Source organism: Bombus pascuorum, chromosome 3 (assembly GCF_905332965.1).
Source record: "Bombus pascuorum chromosome 3, iyBomPasc1.1, whole genome shotgun sequence".
Lineage (NCBI taxonomy): Eukaryota > Metazoa > Arthropoda > Insecta > Hymenoptera > Apidae > Bombus > Bombus pascuorum.
The window spans coordinates 7,308,252-7,330,926 of record NC_083490.1 but is presented as its reverse complement, the minus strand read 5'-3'; the positions used below and the strand labels follow the sequence as shown (position 1 = coordinate 7,330,926).

The 22,675-nt window shown below is 27.8% G+C and overlaps 1 protein-coding gene across 1 annotated transcript in view; it reads left to right on the top strand.

Annotated features, from left to right (window-relative positions):
• LOC132905630 (long-chain fatty acid transport protein 4) overlaps positions 1-22,675 on the top strand; it is a 29,921-nt gene that overhangs the window by 5,793 nt on the left and 1,453 nt on the right. Inside the window, exons 2-11 of the mRNA XM_060957125.1 lie at positions 6,471-6,678; positions 6,769-7,063; positions 15,245-15,395; positions 16,876-17,113; positions 20,559-20,793; positions 20,862-21,063; positions 21,204-21,396; positions 21,757-21,897; positions 22,001-22,138; positions 22,307-22,464. Coding sequence (XP_060813108.1) covers positions 6,471-6,678; positions 6,769-7,063; positions 15,245-15,395; positions 16,876-17,113; positions 20,559-20,793; positions 20,862-21,063; positions 21,204-21,396; positions 21,757-21,897; positions 22,001-22,138; positions 22,307-22,464 — 1,959 coding nt within the window. The remainder of the gene's footprint in view (positions 1-6,470; positions 6,679-6,768; positions 7,064-15,244; positions 15,396-16,875; positions 17,114-20,558; positions 20,794-20,861; positions 21,064-21,203; positions 21,397-21,756; positions 21,898-22,000; positions 22,139-22,306; positions 22,465-22,675) is intronic.

The window sequence follows — 22,675 nt, the reverse complement described above, 5'->3', positions numbered from 1 at the left end:
TAAACATCGTCTTACGCACTTCTTTAAATCATGTTTCTTATAAACAATTATCAATGAAACAAATCTTTAAGTTTTGCAAAAAATCGTTTGTGATGAATATCATTTGCAATGAAATCACAAACACGTTCCTGAACTCCTCTGTAGTGAGAGAGGAAAGGCTTGAATGCTTACGATCACTTACAGTTTCTCTGTCCCTACTGAATTCATGCTAACGCGAATTAACTGCTGTAATTCTGTGGTGAATTACTTTTGGAAGAATTTTTTTAGCGGTCGAAGAACGTAAAAGTGTCATCGGCGGGATCTTCAATTCGCATCGTTATTTCAAACGTGCGATACGATATTAAATATTTAAACTAATATTTAAACTAATATTTAAACTAAGTGAGCGTCTATATGTATATTCCATCGTTTTATATGGCTTCTATAGGTAAACGGATAATACTTTCTGGGCGATCCTCGTATTAAAGATAAAAGGATTGTCACATATATAAAATCTATAATTTTAAGAAGGAACAATGTCTAAACTTCTGATTCATAAAAGAAAATCTCAGATTATTCCTTTCTTTTTTTCTTGAATTGATTGTTTAGAGTTTAGAGTGACTTCAACCATTATAGATACGTAATAGGTTATTAGTGCTCAGTTGAAATCATAAATTGAGTTCTATAATTTTTCGAAGGATTGGTTCGTTTAAGAGATTCTAACAGTTGTAATGTTTTGATGCAAATTTTTTAAGTTCTTATATAAAGTTCTAATCGTTTATCAAGAAGAATGTTATAATAACAATAACTTGGAGAAAATAATTTGGACTTGTTAAAAGAATAAGAGAAACAATAGTAATGTATTGGTTTTCAAAAGTCATTAATCATGACTCGTTATATCTATATCATACGTAATTATATATAACATATAAGTATATGTACAATAGATTAATTAAAAGAAGAACCTAACGTAAAATGTAAACTGTAAATGAACATGATTTACAGATTTGCAATAATGATAAATATCATTATATTTGAAAGTACATATACATAAGTTTAATACTAATTTCTTGTATCACATTTATAAACATTTTGTCTAAAATCTTGTGCCAAATTATATATCTTTATTTACAACTAACCTAATGAATACTCGTGTGAATATCAGGTATACACCTATAAATCTAGTCCTAATAGTAGAAGAAATATACAAAAACATACTACAGCATCAGTGGTACAATATATAAATAATGGCATAAAATGTTAAATTTCAAATTTGAAAGAAATTTGTCTAAAAAATAAACAGTGTTGATATTAACCTATATATCAGACTGTATCTATTAGGTTGGCAACTCAGTGATTGTTTGGTGGATTTTGTGATTACCACCTAATATACTATAGTTTTAGTAGTTATATGTATCTTTATGCTCTCGCCTGCATCAATTGAAAGTTCAATTTCTTCTTTTTCAACGGCGTATACAGGGTGGCTTAATAACTTTGTCCATCCTGAATATTTCTGTTATTGATAACAATATTTTTCATGTAACAATATTTGCTCGATACGAAGTGAGGCATAATATGATGCAAGTATTTTTTGTATAAGTAGTCGCGTTGAGGAAATTTCAAAATTATTTGTATTTTTTCAACCCAGATGCTGTAATAAATATTTTTATCACTAAATGATAGCTAGCTTCGAGACAAACTATGATAAATATCATTCAAAGTCATGGAAGATCGTGAAGATTTTTATTTCTACCTCAGGATTGTAGATCCATATCTTATGGCTTGTTATATTTCATTAATCCTTCCTTTTATATAAACAGATAGACTTTCTGCAATCTTTACGTTCTAATAATTATAATACATGACTTACTATGTGAATGTAAACGTTGTGACAACTTATGATGCTGTGTAGAATATTGACAATCAGTATTATTCGATTGCTGAATCAAATATCATCGCGACTGTTACAATGAATTCTTCTTTTGAAAAGTAGGTGGATACGATCTTCATCTGTGGCAAAACGCAACAAAATTCGGTAAGGGCACGAACGTTGTACATTGAACGGGTTTCCAAATCGCACACATGCTTCGAACCGAATTTTTCAAAGATTGTGTAAGAGATTAACAAATATTGGAAGTTCAGTTATACGTAAGACTGATCAATGAGGAAACTCAGCTAAAGAAATAGAAATCGGTTGTTCTCGGATGTTAGCCGTTAAAGTGACAGTTTTGTCACTAGCACGTGCACAGTCTTAACCTTGTTTTAAAAATTGAATTTTAATTTCACTATAAGCTCTGAATTACGTAATGTACTATTTCGTTCATTATCGTCATATATTGGACACGTAATGTAAATAGTTATAGCTGAAAATTTTTTTTGTTTCGCAAATGACTAAAAAGTTATGCGGAACATCTAGCACGATTCCTATATACAGTGATTATTATCTACAACGTATATATCCATTTATATTGCTGAAAAAATATGTTATGATATCGAACAAAAAAGTTGTTCATACGCGCAAATGAATTTGTAGCCTTATTTTAAATACTCGGGATATTTTTTATAAAAATTTATTAAAAAATTATGTAACAAGATCCAAAAAAGTTTTATACCTTTCTCAAAGTTCCTTACATCTTATGGTATGATATTTAAGAGTGATATGCTATTTAAAATATAATATTTAAGGTTTCTTATACCTTTTTCAAAAGTTTTCAAATGCTCATAGACTTACTCACTGTATATACCATAGAAAAAGTAGAAAATATGAAGCAACTATCATACGCTATTATTGTAATAGAAAATCTGGAAGATTATATGTAGTACGGTTGCTCTGTACCTCGGATGATACTTCACTTAGTGCGAGAGAAATTGTAGGAGAAAGTAGAAAGTATAGAAACGTTAGCAGACATGTAAAGCAATATTAAAAAAAGAACGTATTTGTTCTAGACCTTCGACTTTAAATATTAAAATAATAAATTAGCATTTACTTTTGTTCTGTATCCATTGAACTGAAATTTTGTTATGAAATTAAGTTATTGACAAATAATCCGTAACCGAGTTTATTTTATTTAATACAAATTTTGTAAAATTTAAAGAAAATTGTTTTTTTCAATATCTTATAGTAGTAATAATATCTTATAATAATAACTGGCATTGCTGGATTATAAACAACAAATATTTAAAAAGTAATGAAAATATTTTTAGTTGATAATAATTATGTAATAACCATATTAAATAAAATTTAATGAAATATAGTAGTAGTATGTATATAACGTACTTATTATAATTGACATCTTAAAATGCGCAATATTATATTATACAATTGTATAGATATTTTAAAAATTATATTAAGGGTTCTGAAGTTTATTATATGAAATTAATATATGATTGCATACTTTAAAAACTTCGTCAGTTTCCCGATTGATATATATATATATATATATATATATATATGTACTTGCATATGCTTAGTGTCTTGATTAAATTGCTGTTACAGTACACGTTTATTTTCTTTACGTTCATTTGTATAGTGCGAATACAAACAAGTATATAAGTACGTACACATATACTTAATACTTATTCCTTTATGCTTGTTTTTCACTTCTCATATTACAATGTTACTCCGGATATGTAGTCTCTAGATATGATTAAAATGAGTTTATCCTTCAGTATCATATAAAATATCTCAAAAGCTCTTTCACGTTTTAGACAAATTAAATAATCCTTAGAAGTTGTATTATCTTTTCCGTTTATATTTTAGTTTCTCTGAATTGTATGCAAACTTGTACTATACTATACTATTTTGTAGTTTTGTAGTATTTTACATAATTGAATTAATTGAACAAATGCACAATTTTACAAATCATAAGATACAGGTTATTAATATTAACAAATCTTCTTATATGACAAGAATAAGCTTGATAATAAAGCACGTGAAATTCTAGAAGTAAATTTTACAAATTACAAGTCATTCAATTGTTCTATTTGACTTAAAATTATAAAATTATAAAAATGGAGCTTATAACTTGTAATTTGACAATTTACTAATATTATTTGTTGAAAAATCATTATGCAAGAGAGTTCAGATTATACATATGTTGCTCAGTTTAGTTTCATCTAAAGAAAGAACGTACAGTTGTCAGGGACAGAATAAATTAGACTCATATTAAAATCAGATTAGAATATGCATTGTGTATGACTACATAAAATATTCTTGAATCATTGTTTCTATATTCACTTCTTTACTTCTTACTTTAATAGAAAAAGATAATTAAATTTTAATATTGCAATTCACTTCTTGCATGAAGAATGCCCTTGATATTTATTAGGTTCAAAGTATAAGTTTAAAATATCATGATTTAAGCAGAAAAAAGTAGTTAGCATAAACGAATATATCATAATACCTGACATAAGCCTGACATAGTTGCAAATTATTTTCATATATTTTAAGGATAGAAGTTTATTTACTAATCTTATTTATTCATTTACTTGTTTATTTATTTATCTAAAGTCATATCCATCGGTTAATAGTAAACTAAATACACAATCGCGAGGCAGCTACACGATTGGACTTTGTGCACGTGATATTGGCTTTAAAAAGAGCCGATTTTGTTTTTATGCGAGTGTCTCATTGATGTGGATTATATCGTAATAGATGTTCGAACTCATGATCGTTTATCTCAATGCACAAAAACTTTCTGTCTGTTTTACATAATATATTAGGAAACTACTTCATCCAGGATTATTCAGGGCAGTCTGCAGTGTACCGTTCGCAATACACTCGATACTCTAGGTTATACGATACTATGTAAGAACAACCAACATCAACGCACACATTTGTACATTTAACCACATCTATGAAAAATGGAAATTCTCACAGTAGAATAAAATTATAAAACGATTATGAGACATTATATTCGATTCCTTAATTAAAATTTCGACAATAATATTTACATTAAGTATTAAGTACGTAGTATGTATATGTATGTAGTAAGTACGAGATGTATACATTAATTCGTAATGAATTAGAATGATTACTTTTTTTACTTGTTTATATAATATAATATATAATATTACAATAACTGGACTGCTGATATTTAAGTAAGTTAATACCTTTATGAATTCAATTGGGTAAATAGAATCTAAGTAGAAATTTATTTTGTTTACTAAATACTCATCACAAGTATTTTGCTTTGGATACTTTATATGCAAACTATGTGAGACGTATTCTATATATTTTTACATCTTTAAATTCTCTATACATGTATTTTAAATTCAGTAGTTTCTCGTTTTATGACAACTATAAAGAAATGTCATTTAACGTAAACGAATGACAAATAAAATTCTCGAAATATCGAGTTGTAAACAATCATTTATAACATCATTTAAGCAATTATCAGAAATATATAGATGAATTCATCGATTTGAAATCTCGGCAATTTTATACAAAAAGAAAATACTCTCGCTTAGTTTAATAATACACATCTACTTTTAGAATTATTGCCACTCCGAGTTATAACATTCTTGATGTGAAATTTACGCCGTAAACAAAACTTATTTAAAATTATATCGTTATTGTTCAAAAAAACATCAACATGTTTACAACCACATTTTTATGTCATGCAAACTATTTCATCAATAAATTCAAAAGTTGAAATTGTTAGTATTAGAAAAAAAGGAAGAATCTATAACTTTATCACATTTTTCCTGGAACTTTAATAAACTTCACACTTTTACTGTAATAACACAACTGTATAAAAATATGCCACCGTTGAAGCAAACGTGTAACATGCTAAGCGACATAAACGTCCTCGTAGTAAATTTTGACGGCTCATTTACAAAACTCAATTCGTAGAAAGTCCAAACAACAACTTTCACTGTATTAACAATTCTATACTAAAACTAAAAAGTTTCAATTACGTCATTGTTAACATTGACAACTGCCTGCAACTATCGTAGCAAATGGGTGGGTTTAGTTCGGTAGTATTTGCGAAGTATTTTAGAAATAGATAGCCAAACTTTGATCTTCTTATTTTATCCTTTCTAAGGATGAAAAAATGTCATGTAAACATAGGTTCGAAAACTTTTCCTTTCCGAAATATAAATATTTTTTGTTTATGACAGAATATTTCATTAATAAAAATATAAAACTTACTTAAAGAAATTACTGGAAATGATTTCCTTCTGCAACAGTAGACGCTTCGCATCAACGTATTCTAAATTTCGTCACATGCAACAGTTCAGTATTTTTAGTATTATCAAGCCATCAGACAGATTGATAAAAATAGTAAACAGTTATTTATTTCTCGAGAAAAAAGAATTCCATGACCCATACTTATATTAAACGATTTCTTTTGACTTTTGGAAAAAGTAGAATACGATACCAAAATTTGGCTACCTATTTCTGAAGCATCTTGTATATATAAACATTGTATAAACAAATATCGTGTGTATAGATTGCGAGTGTATTATGTTTACCGCATTTGTTGCAGGACGTAGAAAAAGGTGAAGTTCATTCTAACGTCTCAGGCTTCTCGCCGTCGATCTGTTCGCGGCCGGCGTCTTCGTCGCGGACGTCGACGTCGGCCGAGAGCAGGGTCGAGCTCGAGGATAAACTAAGGAACAACAGCAGCAGCAGGTCAAATGTGTCGAGTATCGCGGTGGAAGTGGAAGTCGGAACGGCGAACAATGAACCAATAGGTACGCCGAATGTAGCAGACGATAGAATAGGAGTCGCGACTGTAGTCGGACAAGCATTGTACGCATACATATGTGCGTGTTTGCTTGCAGGAGCGGGGACGGAGGCAACCACGACAACAACGCCAAAGACGAGGACGCGCACGGAAAGAGGAACGGAAAGGAGCGCAGCCAGCCGGTGGAAGGCAGTCGGTCGCTTGCTTCGCCGCCTGGCACTCATCATGTTTCTGATATCGGGTTTGGCCGCCTGTTTGGCACTGCTCGCCATATACACAGGCCCCATTTTCCTCGTGCAGCTACTGGTTGTCGTTCTCGTCGCGTATTTAGTCGCTGGAGGACGGTTTCGATGGTTTTACGTCGCTCTGAAAACTGCGCCCAGAGACCTCGTGTGAGTATGCATTCCTCTTCATCCGGCTCATCCTCGTCCTTTGACAACGCGCACAGATTCAAGTTTTCAATTTCGATTCGTTCTAAATCCGTTCGATTAAATTGAAAACTGGGTCAGTCTATGACTTTCCAAGTTGGTCTTCTCGCACGGTCAGCCAAGTTTCTCTCTGCTTCTTTAAAGTTTCGTCGATCGTATACATCCTCATCGTGTATATCCATGCGAAGATTTCTAAATTACCGCAGATATTTATAACTAGAAAAAATGTGATTCTGTTTTGATAATGAACTTTCATATTTTCAGGAAGGAGGATGAATTTAAGTAGAATGTTGAAACGTTTGATATAGTGGAATCAGTTACAACATGTCATAACAGAAAGTTAATTATTAGATTTTCGTCAAATATTAAATAGCTCTGCTGAGACAGTTTCTAAAATGTTAGTTTTCTTATTTGAATGTGGAATCTTGACGACATAAGTTCAGTAAATAACTGTGCATTTCATAAATGTACATCTTCGTTTAAGGAATACACATGAATGCGTAATATAATTAAATTTTAGAATACCAACAATTTTTTAGACCGGTTACATAGGCCGATCTCTATATTTTTTAATGATACTCGTTGATAGAGTCCGAAAATACCAGTTTTGAGTTTAAGAAGCTTCCAATTCGACAGGTACATTCCTTTTAGGAGGATAACATTCACAAAGCAGTAAATTACAACGTTGAGTTTATACATAAATGAATTTAGTTGGGTTTGAATTGAGGTTAGATTTCAGATGGGTTGATTTAAGATAGAGTTTGAGTTTAGATTAGATGTGAGAATTTCTTAAACGTAAGGTTGGTATTTCTGATCTTTGTTCGAAAATTATTATCAGAAGATATAGTAATCCTAAAATGAAATTTAATTGGTAATACAATATAGAAATATTAATTTTTTATTGAAAAAAGAAAATGATTGAGAGGAAAAAGAAATTTTTCAATTGTAAACAAGACCTAAGTTTCGTGTGACAAGCGACACGTGAAACGAATAGTTCCGACCTTCGACAGTTAATGTTTATATTACTCTCATAAAATAATTGTTCAATTTTCATCAATATGGTCTACTAGGGAAGTGAACTGCACGGTAATTGAAACCCACATCCCTCGCTTGTAACTAACAATTGTTTTAACAATAAATAATCACTTTATAATACTAATAAAAGTAACACAGTTATAAAATCTGACTGTCATTTAGAATTGTTTATCGTTAAAGTTTTCAAGCACTAACAATTCTGTCAATCTCATTGCAGTTTATTTTATGTTTACAAGTAATATACCGCGTATTTTGAAATATTAAATATTGCTAAAAAAAAGATATGATCCTTTTCTTACATCTTCATTCGTATTTCATGTTAAGCGTGTGAGAACGTGATATTGACGTCTCAATAGTAAATTATGGACTCAACGATAAAAGTTTAACGTCAAACTGCATTGTGAAATCGTCACAAAGGAAATTGATTTTTAAAGTAATGCATTTAGCCATTATAGCTGTGTCACAATAATGTCATTTAAATGAAGTTTGCATTAATATGCAATCTTTAATCCAACTACGAGATAATAGATGTACATTGTGACACGTGAACGATTAGTTGAAGAATTCTTGCTCGTTAACGATAAAAAAGGTCATGTTAGATAATTTTAAAGGCTGAAAAAATATAGTTATATCGCCACATATATTAATTACAGAAATTGAACGTTTCATTCATAAAATCGAATACATATGCCTTATTTAATCTGCGTTCCTTTATCCTTCCTCTGTCAGTTGTATTTCTTGTTTTCTATTTGGTATATAATTATAAACAATTTTCCTTCTTTTTTTTGTGAAACATACAAAACACAGTTATTTTGTCGTTTCCTTAACATAATCTCTTATTTATCGCTAATTATAATTTTTAATATGTATTCATATATAGATTTTAAAATCTTCCTCTGATTTCTTGCCGCGTTAAATTAGTTAAAGACATATATGAGATATTACAGAAGTTATTTATTTATAAAATATTTGTTGTATCAACAATTACCTGATTATCTATTAATGAACTTTTACGAAAACAATATAAGAAATATATAATTAGAATTCAGTTTAGATGTTTTCTATGATGTAAAATTCTTGAACTAGAAAATCTTAAGAAATCTTAAGAATTTGTAACATCCTTGTTCAAATTAGTTATTTTTTACTTCCTCGGAAATTCAGAGATAATGCAATTTAAGTCGATATTTATATATCGTTAGGTTTATATATCTTAATTGAGAAGTGTAACAAATCAGGTGATAATGATAACTAATATAATTTTTTCCAAGCTATACACATATAATGATATAACAAAATGAAATACTATTACTTACTTTTTCGTTTTGCTGATTAAAAATGTGTTATCAGTATATATATTCCGTTAAATCACTTTGTTATATCGCATTATGACCTACTATTAACTATATTTACACTGTGCACTATAAACTGGAAATTCTTTTTTTAATTGATCTTTTAATCGACAAATTTCTAACAGTAAATTATAGGCACTCGAACTGTTCATTTGTCTTTTTTTTATTTCCTGAATTTGATATAAAAAAGTTCTATTTATCGAATACAATCCAGATCAAAGTTGAAATGTATCTGAACCCATACGATTATAATTTTTCAGAATTATTCATGAATCTATTATATTTAAATTTCTATAAGAATACGACTAGTTTTATATAAAGTAAACTACTTTTCATTGCCTACGGATTTACAAAGTTCATAACAATAAAACGCAGATCTATCAATTTAATTATAAATACAGGAAGAAATATGAAAATATTGCAAAATAGGAAAAGTATTTAAAAACATAAAAATAATTGTTTATGTCATTAGCTATACTGTACAGTAAATTTGTATTAAATTTATATTTTATATTGAAAGTTTTACATTATAAGTCTATATTATATTTTTAAAACAGTTTATTTTATATTTATATCTGTAATGTAACATTGCATTATATTTTTACAATGCCCTAAATGAACAATATCGGAGTAAAGTAAAGCATCCTCAATGAATAGTATTCGCTGTTCATTTTTTGTAAATACGAGCATGGACAAATGCTAATCAAATGAAAAAATTGAAAATAAATGAACCGAATTGAATTAATGTTATAGTATCTAATTCTATTATCCTGGATAAGTTGATATGAATTATATTGTAATTTTGACTGTTAAAAAGTTCTTTATTCAAAGATCATTGACAATAATTTCTAATTTCATGAGTACAATCTTATCTATCATTATGTAAAATAATATACCTATTTCTGTTTTTCCAAAAAGATACGATTAGAATCATGATCTGTTTGTAACAAGTAATAATACAGCATGGTATATAGGACTTAACTATATTTAAATTATTATGTAACAATAATATTATTTTTAACAGAATCATTTCCATGGACTTTCCATGATAGCAGTATGCAGCTAAAATCACAATCGTGTACGTATTATCACTGATAAACAATTTGCGATTAGATCGTTGAGGGAGATTGGCTTTCTCTTAAAGAAAACGTTACTGGCACCATGGATCATAGTTTAAGTGCAACATATTATAGGATGTGGTTTATATTATATTACGTAAAACTGGTACTATTTATGAACATTTGCGATAACATCGATCATGCTTCTATTACATGATCTCTTTCTACAGTGAATTTAGTTAACTTCCTGTCTGAAATGCACATCATTATTCTATTTATTCTTAATATCTTAATCGAGTTTTTGGGAATATATCATCTACTCTTAAAATAAATATTTTATATACATATAAATAAAATTGTGGAGAACCTATATGTATTCCGGTAATGAACATTCATTATCGATATGAAAATTTAATACAGAAATGAAAATATGTTTTTAACATATTCACGATATAAAAGTGTCGTCAGTACTAGGAAAAAGAGCATAATGAATGACGTACATATTCTTCTGGTAAACGTTTCTGGAAATACCATATCCAGAAATAAATTAATTTGATTATATAATTTGTAAAAGATGAAACTATGAAGTTAATTATATCGCAATATTTCACCTCTTCCATTTATGTCGTATTTTTATTAAAGAGTTTATTCAACAAAATCTCTTACGAATACATAAGTGAGTGAGTTTTTTAACCATATTATCTAAAACTCGCGTTTCGAAATATTCATTTGATTAGGCACATTTTATAAATTTATGATTTCGATATTGTGTTATGTAATATAAAAATTATAAATGTTCAGTATAATTTTTGCAAATATTAAATATATCGAACAAAAGTAGAGTTTGACTATCTCTAACATTTTTATTTTATATCAATATCCAAAATGTATAGGGAATTTTCAATTCGAATAACTTATTCTGTTTTTTTCTGGAATAGTATGAGACGAACTTTCACAATTCAATTTTATAGCTCATGAAAGCGTTTATGAAGACGAGTTCAACGACACATGACATAACATCGTTCAAGGTCATTCGAGATTAACCCTTCATTGACGAGCGACGAACTTATATATATGCATAGCATGCAGTTTGATTTCTTAATACATGCACCAGATATATCTTGCTTCAAAAGTGATATAACTCAAAAACATTCATTTTTCAAAAGGTGGAAATACCACAATCGATAATTTTATTAATTAAAATTGGCAAGTTGTTATTTTGTTAATCAAATTTATTAGCGACTATAATGGAGAACAGGACTGAACATTGTTTTTATTATTGTTAGTTTATACATTATAAAGAATTCTAAAAAACTTTTTCATAGTGATAACTCGAAAAATTCAATATTCAAATTCACTAGCAAGTGTGCAATATACCTACACGTGTCAAGTTACATTTAAAATTTCATAAATAATTTATTTATGATTTTACACACTCACTTCTCTGCCTATACTGCTTTGGACAATCTGCGTCAGCAATACTTGAAGGTTAAAAAAATTACTATTTGATTCAGGCAATTATATATAATTGTATTTATAAAAAATATAATATATAATATAATGTAACATATAACATCTAAAGTAACTTAGGTTTCTAAAAATATTTCTCAAATTTACATATAATATTTGATTTTATTACGTGCCCACATTTTATTTCATTTTATGACGTTTATCTATAATTCTGTATCGCATTTTTCAATTTTTGACATTTTGAAACCGTGTATTATAACATTTGTTTGAATTTCATGTAGTACAAGAATCTGATGTTATTTCTACAATAAGTTTGTCTGCTTATAACGTTGTGTTTTATTATCGGTCACAGTTTGCAGATTACCTAAATAATTCCATGACTGATTGCCATTTTCTAAAAAAAACTGATAATATATTTCTTTTTCTTTTTTGCTTACATTAGTCATTTTCACTGAAGGCACTGAATGTTAATGACAATAAATCTAAAATAATAAGTTTTATTATTTAATTGATTCTGTAGATCATTAAATAAAACTATTAAATAAATATTTAATATAATATGAACAAAAATATAGAGCTTTACAGTATCTATGCACTATTTTTTAAAAACACGCAGTATATTAAAGATATACTACAAACTATATCTGGGAAAATTCCGACTCAAATATAAATATTTACGCTTAAAACAGAAAATGCTTCAAACGTAATATTTAATGAATTTCTTTATCTTATTCAAATATTATGTTCGCGATATAACGATTATACGTATGTGAAATTGATCCTCGAGTTTCTAGATATCTTTATCATCATTAACTGACTACATGCACGTGTACATTATGCAGGTAATTGCATAGAATCTAGTATTGATCAGCGATAAATACTTTAAAATGACGTGCGTAGCATACAAATTTCTCTCGTTGCTTTAACTGGTCCATTGAACCAACCAAGCACTTCAATTTTCTTTAAGGTGCATGCAGGTTTGATTCATGTTACAATTCAATCGTCACAGCGTACATTAAAATTGTTGGTAGCTTAAATTCTTTTACTTTTTTTTTTATTTAAATCCTCTTAATCTATTATTTACATCGCAAAATAAATAATAAAATACAATATTTTCTGTAACTCACACATACCTGCTTATATCTTTCGCATACTTGGCTTTACACACACAAAGTTCATAGTACTAGTACTAGTACTAGTTAGATTAAGTTTCCTTCATATTTATGAGTACTTCCACTATAAAGTGTGTTCAAAAAGTTCGTAGCGTCTAGAACAGACGTTGTTGACGCCAGTTAAAAGAAATCCTCATAAACAGTATCATAGATCCCAAGTGTGACAGAATAATTTTGATAAAACTTTACAGATGTTTAGTGCAGCCAAAAATATTCTACCTGTATGTTTCTTTTATCAGCAATTTTTATCCATATTTTTAGCAAGCTCTTAAAGTTGGGATTGAAAATATATTTTCTGAAGTATCTCGAGTAATATTAGAAATAAAAGATTCACTCCATAAATGTGGCAGATTGTCGATAACAAAGTATGTGTCGAATATTTTTGGCTCGTGTCATACTTGGATGATATCCCCTGTGAACCACCAACCGAGGTACCAATACGTTGTACTTTGAGCAAATCCTGTAACTGAGATCGTAACCAATCTCTGACAGCTCCTTTCGCTTGTTTTCGAGGGAAACCTGCGACTTTTCAAATTTTGACGGGGTCAAAGGCATGAAAGCTGCAGGGGAATAGGTTTGGATTGGCACGCCATGGCGCTCCAGTTCTTAGTGACATTTAAATCAGACGGCTAGCACATTTATCTGATATAAATATAATTGGTATCAAAAACGTACTTTTACTTCTACGATTCATTCTGAAATTTTGAATGTAATTCAAATTATACTTGTGTCCGAATATTTTTCGGATCGATTTGTAGGGAAAATGTTAAAAGAAGCAGATAATCCAAAGTTTATGTTGCATACGATGCTTTTAAAATATAATGCGTTGATGTATACCTACTTACAGTTCATAATGTTAATTATAATTGGTTACTATTAGTTATTATAATTACTTGAATGATTACTTAAAAGATCTATTACAGCGAAATATTAATCCAATTTGAATTATAGATTAGATTCTAATTAAAATCAAATAATTACAATTAATTGATTTTTTCCTACAATAAATATATATATTTCTTATTGTATAATATAAAGATAATCATCAATCACCTGAATCCTTGCTATCGTATAACTTTCACAGTTGACGCTATACAATGATGATTCCATAGTTGTGTCTTTTTCTAAACGTAATTATATTGATAACATAAGAATATGTTTACATATTTATAAAACTTACAAAAACTGGCTTTAATACTGGTATTTCCAATGCAAAACATTTGTTCGTCATCACGCATAATTACTAAGATCAAGTGAAAAATGTATGAAACGTGCATTATGTAATATGCATATTTCTTTACCTAACAAGAATTTGCTAACAACCACTTTTCATTTTCTACTGTTGCCGTTTTTTCAATATGTGCATTAGGTGTTAACAAATTACGTTATTTGTTTAGTGAACAAATCTCGGTTTCTTATATAAGGATGACAGTACAATTCAATTGAGTTGTAAGTTCGTTGTTTAATTTACATATAGTGTTACATATACATATATATTAATTATGCATGTAAATTGAAAATAATAAATGTAATAAAATAATACAATACACTAATATATTTGCATTAACTGTTTGAGCTACTCAAAATATTTAATTGCTAATATTTCGAATACGTATATTCTTAAACAAGATACATTTATGAGCAAAATAAGAGATCACTGTAGTGATTAATTAATATTTTTACAATTAATTACAAAATGTCGGAATGTGGTATCGATTGAGGGCCAGGATAAAAGAATAATGATATCAACCATTGACAATATCTTCTCCACTGTATTTCTCACTACGAAATACGCAACTAAGTATCGATAATCATGTTCTCTATTTTTGTTTTCGTAATGCATTTCATTTTCTTCAAATGAATTTATTTGTTAGAAAGTTTCAAAAAAATTTATAAATTTTAAAAAGTGGAGACTTATTTTTCAGTATAGACACTTTTCATGAAGTTTAAAAATATATTTTATGATTGATAAGCGGAATCTTAAAAAATTTTTTAATATACATATATATATATATATGTATTGATGAATGATTTTAACGTAAACATTTTTAACTTTTTCAGAGCTATAACACGGTATATAAAAGTTCTTTGGATTATCCGCAGTCACGAGAGGAAGAACAGAAGCATCGCCGATGTATTTCGACAACATGTTAGTCGACATCCAAATAAAGTTTGTTTCATTTTTGAAGATCAAGAATGGACGTATCAACAGGTAAATTTTATCAAAATTCTTAATCATCCTTCCTCAAAAAGAAACTCAAAAATATCTGTTAACATAAATGTAGTTTATTCAGTCTCCTTATTATCATCCTTTTCTTCTAATTAGTATTTGACAACTTTTGTATTATTTTATTATAATTATTATATTATATATATTAATATTCGGCACGATTGAGTTTCAAATTGCAAAAGCAGGCGTCATAAAAGGAATAATTGGTAAAAAATTATATGTTTCATTATTCTAATTTTCAATTTTTATTTTTTTCGTACATATTAGTTATACTTTATAATAATACTACATATTATTTAACTATTTAGTAAATTATTTAATTAGATTATTTTAATGATAATTCAATCGTTTATATTTGCATGATATAAAAAAATGTAACGCGAAAGGACAACTTGCCAACCTCACTGATAACAGCTATAATAATAAAAATGCGAGAGGATGTACATAGCTCTTATAAATAAGCCGGGATGAGATGAATAACGTAAAATATGACTCATTTCCTTTCCGTTCAGAAAATTGGATAACTTTTATGATTTAATAAATCTAAAATACTTTAACTCATGGGTTATTGAACCCTTCCTAAAAGATACTACATACTACAAATTCTATGCTAAAGATAAAATTATCTTATAATTACACTCTCACTTATATATAGAGATATAATTTTCGTCATATGATGTAACCTTTAACTTCAGAAGTCATTATTTAATTAATGACATTTAAGAAGTTATGATATAAGAATTCATATATTAATATAGATAATTTTCATTACAGATAACTATGATAAATGTCTAAAATTTCTAAAGCTACAAAGTTCCATTGCTGATAACAGACATTTCTTTTATTACAGATATTCCATATCTACTGTCCAGCACTTTTCCACAACTCTTAACTATTATATATATTATATATGTATGTCTATCATCTATAGCATAAGTCTTTACCTACTTGTCTAGTTATAATATTAGACTTCAGATAAAAATACCTGAATACTAATTTTTTAATGGTAATAGTTATGTCTAAGGGTATAAGTATAGTAGTTCAGAATGTTTCGCTATGGCTGGTAAAGTTGTTACCGTTACATAGTTAAATGCATACTTTTCTTTTGTCCATAAATGAGCAGTTACATCTATACAGTAATAACGTAAAAATGCAAATGGTTGAACAATCATTAATCTTTAAACAAAATAATTAAATTCCTATAAAGAGACGATAAGTATTGACTTTTGATTATTAGCTTGTCATTAAGTTATACGCTTTACTAACATTCATGTATTATTACTATAAATTGGCGAAATTGTCAGGACACTTGTGAGTGCTAGTATTTAAAAATATACACAAATGTCAGATATACATTATGATACGACATTTGTAACATTTGAAAATTTTCATATTTCTTTTTTCCTTTATTTTTTATACACATGTTACCCAGACTAATAAAATTCAATAAAATATTTTTCAGGTAGAGGATTATAGTAATAAAGTCGCAACGATATTCAAAACATACGGATATCGTAAAGGCGATATCATTGGCATACTTCTGGAGAATCGGGTGGAATTCATTGCCCTTTGGCTTGGTCTGAGTAAACTGGGAGTAATAATACCACTTCTTAACACCAACCTTCGTAAAACTGCTCTTCAGCATAGCATCAATGTGTCCAAGTGTCAAGCTCTTATTTATGGAGCAGATTTCACTGATGGTAAGCGTAACAAAAATTATTTTTAAAATTAAAACTAAAGTTTTATTTATTCAAAAGTAATGTTTACCTTTCGATCCTTTGATTTCGATTGATTCATTTATATTCATTCCTTAAGAATCGTGAAGTTTTACAGTAATAAAAAGATAGGCCTTTGATATCTTTCGACATCTTCACGGATCTCCACTACCGTAAATTTATTTTCCACTGTACTCTTTAGCTATGTAAAATGAAAAAAACATGCTTTATATAAAGATTGTTAGGTTTGATAACATTTATTCGAATATCGGAAAATTAATATTCCATCCCATTTAAAAAAGATGGGGCCAGCATCCTTTTCATCCTTAAGAAATTCACCTCCACAATACCTTACACCCTAAAAAGATTAGCCGTTTTGCTTCATTTAACACCTGAAAATTTCAGGTTCATATCTGCAATGACTTTGGGAAAATAGCTATCATTTTATCTGCTTAATAACCCAATCCATGTGATATTACATAGAAATGAATTTTTAGATATTTTTCCTTATAACGTTACTTATTTGTAATTGTTTCTAGTTTACAAACTTTTTAGGAACGGTTCTAATTAAAACCTTCTAAGGCTTTCTCATCGTGTATAGTATACAATAATAACTTTGGTATTGTAAAATTTTTAATGTAATGTTTATAAATAATTATAAATAATTATAAATAATTATTTAGAAATTTTTCACATAAAACTACAGTAATAAATAATTTTTAAAATGTCACTATTTATTTATTTATAATTCGTTACACATTGACTGGAAATAACATGAATAATAATTTACATGTTGTTACATTCTGTTTACGACAAAGTATAGCCTCACGATTGAACTGTCTTGTATATTGAAGCCACAAACGGGGCCAACATTGACGTAGTGAAAGGGTTAACAGTATAAAATATGCACATGGCCAAGTATACGCTAAATAGTGCGTTTCGTATAAGTAGAATTTTATTCGTTAGTTATTATTTATTAATAATTCACGACAGAGGGTTTGCCGGTACTCAACCATGAATATTTAAATTTAATATCTAATTTATGGTTCTTTTTCTTAAATTCTGTTCGCACAGTTACATTTAATAAAATATTTAAATAATCTATAAGTTAATATATAAGTTTAATGAAGAAAATGACAAAAGAAGATTTATGTAATTATGGCTAATTATGAAATATTTTGTTTGATAAAGATTTCTCTTGTTCTCCATTCATCATATCTATCAGTTATCATTATAATTATTTTCAAGTCGATATGATTTGATTGATTAGTTTGTAATGACTTGTTTAGTTTATGTTCTTATTAATCTCCAATTCCTCCACTTATCTGTATTTTCATTTTAACACCTTATTTTTACATCGTACAGATATTTCTGATAATCTAACAAGAAAATATCACAAACAAGAGTGTTTATTTATGACTGAATTGGCAACAAAGTGCAATATTAAAAATTCTTTTTCTTCAATAAAAATTCAAAATCACTTTTATCTCTTTAAATAACATTATCTAAGTATTGCTCGATATATGGATATAAATTTGGGCAAGGTTTATTAATTGAATCAAAGGAAAGCCTAAATTCGTAATCATTTTAAATTATATTCAAAAATAATCATTCTAAATGCATAATTCATTTACGTTTATAATATATATACTTTTTGGGAAAAATTGCAGAAATTGGAAAATTTAGAATTTAAAATCAAATAGAGAATTAAGCATTATGCTTGTCGTAGTTTACATTTGAGATATAATTTATCACACATACCATAAATTAATACGTATATCTTTAAAATAATTTTGTTGTTCGTACAAATTTCTATAATTTGTCACCCCTTCGTTTGAGAATGAAATATGTATTTATTTTTCATTGCGTGTGGATCCTTTAAGCTAATAACTCTGGTTACAATGATTGAAGCAATAATAGGAAATAGAACTAACTATCCCAGAATGAAAGAAAATTGGGTGTTCGGTTGCGTGTCGTAACCGATTGGACTTGAGTTCTATTTTATGAACGATTGCATAACGCTAGTGGCTACTACATTTATCGTTATTGTCGATAAACTTCAGTTATGTTTGTGAAATTATTGATAAGAATTATTACTTGGAAAATTTCAATGCCAATGATTCGAATAGAATTCTTAAGGATGTTTATCGTTATAAAGATTGCGAGGATACTCTACAGAAACTTCTTGCAGATTAAGAAATAATCTTTCATTATAATAACATAATTATAAACAATTTAGATATACTGTATGATATGTATTCTACAAAACTTTGCAGATCACATTTTGTGCTCTCTTATTAATTTTTAAAAATTATTCTTACATTAATCTTTCTATTAGAGTTATTTTATTGTTTATATCTATTTTCATATACAGTGTTTGTCGATTTACGTTAATATTATTATCGGTAGAAAAAAATGAATTAAAATAAAGTTACATTCAAAATCGCCAAAACTACAAGTCTAAATAAATATTTATAAAACCTGACACTTCGGAGATTTGAAGATGAAGATAAGTGGACACGTGATTTTGTACAACAAAATTATAGTATATTTTACTACAAGTAAAACCATCTCAGACCTAAATAATTTCCATCTCTGGTAAATTAATTGCACAAAGATTCTAATAACAATTTTTTTGAATATGTTAGTACATACATACATATAAATTTTCCTAATTCAAGTATAAACTATACTTAGATTCAAAACTATATTTAAAAATCATAAATTAGATTATCTTTTATTACATTAAAAACAGACTACATAAATATACTTAAATATACATTTAAATAAATAGAAGTGGGTATTTTTAATGAGTAATTTTAAAATTTCTTAGATCCGATGAACTTTGCTTCAATGTAACTTTTAATGCACTGAACTTATTAGAACATATGACAAGGTATAACAAGTTATAATTAAATCAGTACAATTATGATGTAAGAGGAAAACCCAGTATGCATAGAAACATAAGGAGAAGCAGATCGTTTATTGTCAGACATTGTACTCTTGCTTACTCTCTTGCTCGTGCTTACTATTGATATAAAAATTATGAAATTTTACGATGTTCAGATTTTCACACGTATCCTTTCTCTAACAAGAATAAAAAAAATGTTGATTGTATAAAATATGAAAATATCTTATACGGAAAATTACAAACTAAAAGAATTATAGAAATGTCATTCATACTTTTATTGTAAACTTCCGATAATAAAATTAATGAAATATGTACTTTTTGAAGTACAATCAGAAGTATAATTTTATTATGATAAAAAAATCATATTCAGAATATGTTTGAATCATCGTGTAAAAGAAATTGTTTTAGTCGAAAATTCTTAATTAATTTTACCTCGTTTGGAAAACTTTTATATTTATTAAAAACATTTATTTTATATTTATTAATTTATAATTATCTTATAATTATTAATTGTTTTAGCTATATCAGATATTATAGATTCTTTGGACCCAAAGTTTCCATTATATAGAATCGGTAGTTTACCAAATTCAAAGACATCAAAATTAAATGACAATGACTTGGATACTCTTATGACCAACGTTTCTTCGGCTGCGCCAGTTTTTGAAGAAAAAGGTGCTTACCATGATCAACTAGTATATATTTTCACCAGTGGCACAACTGGTCTTCCAAAAGCAGCAGTTATTACCAATTCTAGGTAAAAAATATTAAAATTCTCATAAATTATAATTAATGCTATTTAATTGATTTTCTAATTCGTTCTAGGTTTATGTTTATGGCAACTGGTATATTTATGTTGGCAAAGTTTAAGAGTTCGGATAGAATTTATACACCATTGCCATTGTATCACACTGCAGGTGGTGTAATGGCTGTTGGCGCAGCTCTTCTTCATGGTGCAACAGTTGTAATTAGAAAAAAATTCTCAGCAAGCGCTTATTTCGCTGAATGCATCAAATATAATTGTACAGTAAGTTCTATGCTTTTAACTTTTTTCTATCGTTATTGAAAGAAAATAAATTTAAATTTCACTGCGATATTTATTGAAAAAAAGAATTAATCCTTGAAGAAATACGAATATGAAAGCCAATAGATATAATTAACTTTTAGGTTGGTCAATATATTGGAGAAATGTGTAGATATATTTTAGCTGTACCTCCAAAACCGGAAGACAAGCAACACAAAATTAGGGTGATGTTTGGAAACGGTTTGAGACCACAAATATGGCGCGAATTCGTAGAGCGATTTAATATTTCACAAATTGCTGAATTCTATGGAGCAACAGAAGGCAACGCTAATATAGGTAGGAATTCCTATTATCTATACCAATCGTTAATAAAAATATATTGAAATTTACGACTATTTTGTGTACTGAATGATCAATCGAGTGATTAACTTTTTATTATTCTTAATAAATAATTTGCTTTATCCAATGAAATATTTAATGAATTGCAGTTTTAAATATAGTAATGAATAATAGTAATAAATCTAATCATGAATAATAAATAACAGAATTTTTATACGTTGTATAATGTACGTTTGTAAAAATATGCATATACTCACACGATTAAAAAAGATATATAATTTATAAAAAGTAGTTAAATATTTTATTAATGTCTGTAGTAATTGTATGATATTAATATTTTATATCCTATTTTTCTAGTAAACATCGACAATACTGTTGGAGCTATTGGTTTTGTATCTCGAATTGTTCCATCAGTTTATCCTATTTCTATTATAAAAGTCAATGCTGATGGAGAACCTGTAAGAAATGAAAAAGGTTTATGTCAATTGTGTAAACCAAGTAAGTATTTTCGTTAAATATAAATTAAACCGTTCACCTCACATTTTGAATTGTAATGAAACTATCTTTTTTTTCGCCTTACAATTTCTTATATCATTTTCAGATGAACCAGGTGTTTTTATTGGAAAAATTATACCAAACAATCCATTCAGAGCATATTTGGGTTATGTAGATCAGAAAGCATCAGAAAAAAAAATAGTTTATGATGTATTTACCAAAGGCGATTCAGCATTTATATCTGGTATAAATTTATTCTAACTTAATTGTAGAATGTAAAATTTGTTAAGCGAAGCTATTTAATATTTCTGCGTTACATTTCTTTATTGTAACTGTTCCATTAGAATACAATAAATAATATAAACTACTAATACAAATAGTCATCTAAATTTTGTTCATTTCTTTCTTGCAGGTGATATTTTAATAGCAGATGAATTTGGTAATTTGTACTTTAAGGATAGAACAGGTGATACCTTTAGATGGAAAGGAGAAAATGTGTCTACATCTGAAGTTGAAGCTATTATCAGTAATGTTGTTAGTTATAAAGATTGCATTGTATATGGAGTTGAGGTAAATAAAATATTAAAAATAATATTCTATAATAGTTATTCTATTATTTTTTAATAAAGAATATTTGTTATATATGTCTTATATATATATATTATATATAAATATTATATATATTATATATATATATATATATATTACATAGTATATATATTACATATGGAATTTAATAAGTTTTAAATACTCTTTATTTCTACGCTATGAGTTTATAGAT